General features: G+C 30.4%; 1 protein-coding gene across 1 annotated transcript; it reads left to right on the forward strand.

The window, feature by feature from the left end:
- Window positions 1–884: 884 nt before the first annotated feature.
- LOC105118969 (fasciclin-like arabinogalactan protein 11) lies at window positions 885–2,041 on the forward strand. Its single transcript, XM_011017033.1, has one exon. The coding sequence runs from the start codon at window positions 1,125–1,127 to the stop codon at window positions 1,839–1,841; it is 717 nt and encodes a 238-aa protein (XP_011015335.1). The 5' UTR covers window positions 885–1,124; the 3' UTR covers window positions 1,842–2,041.
- Window positions 2,042–5,380: the final 3,339 nt, after the last annotated feature.

Here is a 5,380-nt window from a genome sequence, read left to right on the forward strand (position 1 = left end):
ATTATTATCTGAATATTTTTTACTTTAAAAAAATTAATTCAGCTCGCAATAAAGTGGTGATCATCATTCTAGTTTTCATTTTGAACATTGATTTGTTGACCTCCCACTTAGTCAAATATGATTTTTCCAACTGAAAACTAGCTGTCATCTTCATCCAAATTATAATGTCAAGAGCAACTGCAAGAAAAAGGGATAGTGAATCATTACAAAGTTATAAAACAGGCATGTTCGGAGCTTCTAATAATGGCCTTCAACTGGCAAGCCAGGTAAATGGAGCAATGATTCTCTCGACAATTTGATTGAAACACCTATATTTTGGCTTCCAGCCAATCCAACTGCATCCCTGCAACACCACATAGTACCATTATTAATTATCCATATAGTATGATTATAACGTCAAGTAACATCTACCACCTATTTACTTATTTCTGTTTTTTAAAAGTATTTATTTCTGTTTTTTAAAAGTATTTTTGGACTAGCTCTTGCTGGTTGAATTTTAAAGAGACAATGCTCTGATAAATTTAGAATAATAAAAAAAGATCTATGTCCAAAATCTCCCATCACATGGTGTAAATCATGTCTTCTCCGACTAGCATTCTATTCGGTCGTAGGATATAGCATATTGAATCGCTTAAATTTCATGGACAAACGCCCTGTGAATCTCAAGGCTGCATAAAGAAGTGCCTTTGAGATATCCATAGTGGAGGCGACCATGCACTGGCCCCTCGTAATCATTAAGAACCCTAAGTGATGCTATTATTGAATGCTGAAAACTTGAGCTTGAAGTTTCCTTCTTGTAGCTGTCTCTGAGCACAAGCAACAACCAATGCATCATTTCTCACTGGTACCCACGCACTCTTAAATTTACGTATTCCCTACTGGATTTCCTGTCTTGCCAAGCAATATCTCAGGATTTCCGTTTCACCTTACCGATAAAGATCAGCATTGAGGTTCTCCTCTCACCTTCAAATTTGTAGCCTTTCACCTAACAATAACAGCAACTAAATATTTCTCCCCCCACAATATATACATCCCACGCCTCTCCCCACAGCTCAAACTCTTCCTCTTCACAATTAGCAAACAGTAAGTTTGAACACATTCAAGATTTTAAATATCCTACAACGATGAGAAAGCAACTCCTGATCTCCCCATTCGTTCCTTTCTTGATGTTCTTCCTCTACAGCTCCACCGCTTTTGCTCAAACCCCATCTCCAGCACCTTCAGGTCCAACCAACATAACGGCGATCCTTGCGAAAGCTGGTCAGTTCACAACCTTAATTCGGTTGTTGAAAAGCACCCAAGAGGCTGACCAAATCAACACACAACTCAACAATTCAAACCAAGGCCTAACAGTCTTCGCTCCAACTGATAATTCGTTTGCTAACCTCAAAGCAGGCACACTGAATTCACTCAGCGACCAACAAAAGGTCCAATTGGTGCAATTTCACATCCTTCCAAATTTCCTTTCCATGTCGAACTTCCAAACTGTCAGCAATCCCTTGCGCACTCAAGCCGGAAATAGTGCTGATGGCGAGTTCCCGCTCAATGTGACAACATCGGGGAATCAAGTGAACATAACAACAGGGGTTGATACTGCAACCGTGGCAAACACTATATACACTGATGGCCAGTTAGTTGTGTATCAGGTGGATCAGGTCCTTCTGCCGTTGGATCTTTTTGGTACAGCACCAGCTCCTGCACCTTCAAAGCCCGAGAAAGATGTTCCAGCAAAAGCTCCTGCAGGGTCGAAGGAAGATGCATCTGTTGATGCTTCACGTGCATCCATTGCAACAGTATCCTTCGGTGTTGTGCTGATCGCAGCAATTTCATTGAAGCTATGAGTTTTTGTTTTTGGAGATTGTTGAGGAGTTACTGTTTTATCGTTCTGTTGTGATTTGAACTGAGTTGGATTATTCTTTGGTTACTCTGCCTCTCCTCTTAATGTAAGGCACCATGATTGACTGAGTTCTTCCTCCCCAATCATTTTTGTGATTCTTATGTTCAAATATCAAAAGCTAAATTGCAAATAAGATTTCTTTTACAGGTGAATTGATAAGTGGTAGCAACGGGATCCGCTAAAATAAAAGCGCACAAATTTCAAATTAAAAAAAGAAAGAAAAAAAGCCTTTGTAAGTCGGACCAAAAAACTGGACAGTGGATGCAACTCATAACGGTGGATAGAAAACAGAAACAGAAAATAATGCCAGATGCCTCTAATCTTGGAAGCTAATGCCGTCGACAAGCTAAATACAGCTAGAAAAAAATAGCCAGAAATGGAGTTAATCTAAGCAGCCTAAACCATCTTCAATTGAAATTTAAGACTAAAAAACTCTAAAAAATGTGGAAAATCATTTTATCAGTACACACTAAAAATATAATTTTACTTTTTCTCAAAACAAACTACATAACTAGTCATTAGGGTGATATGGTATTTTCACCATGATACATTTATCATTTTTAAATTCATTAGAGTCATACAATCTTTTTTATATTATTTAATAAAATAACTAAAATAACCATTTAAGCAAAAAAAAAAAAAAAATTGCATCCAAGGGCTCTATGGAGATTTTTATTTTTTATTCACAATGAAATTTCTTAACTGTTATTAAGACCAAAAAAAAACTTAAAACTTCCTTGCAAGGCATTGTTTATCTTTTACTTTTCATTTTTTTTTAATTTTTTAATACCTAGGTGGATTAAAAGGCAATTTGATTTTTTAATAAATATAAAATATTAATAAAAAAAAATGGTTCGCGCATGCACCCTAATGAGTCGATGGTGTTCACGCCTTTCAAGCAACAAATGTAAAAGTTTTTAGTGATTAAACATTATCTTTTGTAATAATGTTGAAAGCATGTTAATATCCCTTTCTTGGTGGTACAATGTGTGTGCGGCAACATGATTGTTAGGCTTCAAAGAACTTTTTTCTTCTCCTCTTTCTTTTCTCTCTTAAAGTTTGTGTTGTCATTTGTTTGTTATATCTAATTTATTTCTCAATTACTTGATTTTTATTTGTTTTATTTTCCTTTGATTGATTAGTTTCTTCAATTCAATTCCTATTATTTGGTTTAATTTGATTTTTATATTAAATTTAATTATCATCCTTTTAATATTTTAACCCTTTTTGTAGCAACTTCATACTTAAGATACAAATTAACATATTTAAAGTAATAAATAATGTGAAATTAGAGAATTTCTTTTACGTGTGTGTATATACAGAAATTTCAGTATAGTTTCTCCTAAATTTTAATATTCTCAAGTGTCAAAATCATTATTCACATATACAAATCCTAATTTTACATAAGATTTAACATTCGGGATTATTTTAATATCCAATAAAATCAAAATAGACTATGTTGATTCTTTATGCTTTTACTTATTACATTTCACAGAATGATTTCTACACAATCATCATATAAACACAACATAAATAAATTGTAAAAGAATAATAAATTAAGTTCTTTATATTTCTAATTAAGATATAAAAGAGTAAAATTATACAAAATACTATAATAATTTAGAGAATTTAAGTTAATACGTTTATGTTTAATAATAGATTTAATTATATCTTAAAAGACAATACTAAAATTACATTACATAATAAATGTATAATATTCCTAAATTCAATAATAAGGTCTACCATTACAAGTAATAACAAAAGATTTACTATTCAGCTCAAACTTGTGAGGATCTTGTGTTCAAAATAATTACAATATAAAAAAATACTATTTAATAGTTTACATGTCTATTTAAGAAATTTTATTTAAGAAATTTTATATAAGTAATTATCAAAGTACTATTAATTCTTTTATATCACTCAAATGTATTATCCTAATCATATTATTCAGGTTATCAAAGTACTATTAATTCTTTTATATCACTCTGATGACTCTAATTCTCATAAGATATATTAGTTATTTCTTTATCAAATATCAATTTATCTAAATAAATGAGTATATAAGCATTTTGAATTTCGATTTAAGATTAAGAATTTTTTATATAAAAAAATATGTTAGAAAAACTTGTATATTCATTTTTTCACTAAAAAAAATTATTTAACCCACGGTGCAACTCAAATCAAATAGTTAATAATCTCTAATGGTAGTGAATCTTGGATATAATGTAATATAATATAATATAATCAAATATTAATTATTAATCAAAAAACTAAAACACCTGTTCAATTTACTATTGCACTATTATAACAACATTTGTTATCAAATATTAGTTATTTTTCTTTTTTTTCCTTGAAATATTTTTTTTATTTGATCCTATATATATAGGACTGACTTTGATAGTTTGTTTCAATGAGCTCATTGTGCGTTTCTCATAGGAAAAAAAGGTCATTTGCCTCAATCTTGGTCTTGTAAAAGATTATTCAAGTTTTTTTTGTTTTTCAAGGCATTGAAACTCAAGGGATTGTAATTGGAAAATAGGAAAAAATAAAACTCTTCAGGGAAGTAAAAAAAGATAAGGAATTCACAGGGAGGAAAGAAAAAAAGAAGAAAGAAAAAGATACCAAGGAAGTCCTCATTTGGAGGACGGAGGAGCAATATGCACCACCAAATTGTGGCTAGTCTTTTAATATGCTAGTGCATATTCCCCGCATGCCTGATAATTGTTTTCCACTTTATTTATTTTAGTCCCTACTTTTTAATAATCTTTCAATTGAGTCTAGAATTTTTTCAGCCTGATCCCAAGCCTTTTTCTTTTAATGTAGTCTCTAATTATCTACAAGGCTTCAATTTGAGCTCAAATTCCATCCAATCCAAACCCATTAAAGGTCCAGTTGAGAAGAGATTAATAGAAAGGAAAGTATAAAGAAAAAATAATCGATGAACGAAGTTAGCGTATTATAATCATATTTTATGATTTGTGTTACAAATTTTATATTTAATTTAAATTAAATAAAAATAATTTAATATGTTTCTATTTCACTATTGAAATTAAAAAAATATATCATTTTAATTTTTTTAATTATCTAGATTATTTTTTAGCTCGCTAATAAATCCATTTGCTTACAAATAAATGCTTACAAGGACGTTGCTGGCACTTCGAATCCGTACGTATAACGGAACTAGTATAAATAGAATGATGTCTTTATTTGTTTTGTTTAGTTGCAAAACCTTTTAGTGATGCCATGGAAATTTTGATAAAATTCCATTTTAATTCTTTTAATTTTCTTAAAATTTATTTCAATCCTTATATTTTTCACATATAGATCCTTATTTGGATATTTTGGTCCTTGTGTTTTATATAAATTATAATTTTGTTTTTATGATAATTGTTTTGCAATTAACTACATAATTTTTTGTAATGAAATAAAACATTACAATTACAATCTTTTTTTTTTATGCGGAAAATAATGCTTTCAAGGTGT

The sequence above is a fragment of the Populus euphratica genome, unplaced genomic scaffold, assembly GCF_000495115.2.
Source record: "Populus euphratica unplaced genomic scaffold, PopEup_1.0 scaffold2388.1, whole genome shotgun sequence".
Taxonomy (NCBI): domain Eukaryota; kingdom Viridiplantae; phylum Streptophyta; class Magnoliopsida; order Malpighiales; family Salicaceae; genus Populus; species Populus euphratica.

Coding starts and splice junctions, on each gene's coding strand:
- LOC105118969 (XM_011017033.1), top strand. CDS start 1,125: ATGAGAAAGCAACTCCTGATCTCCCCATTCGTTCCTTTCTTGATGTTC.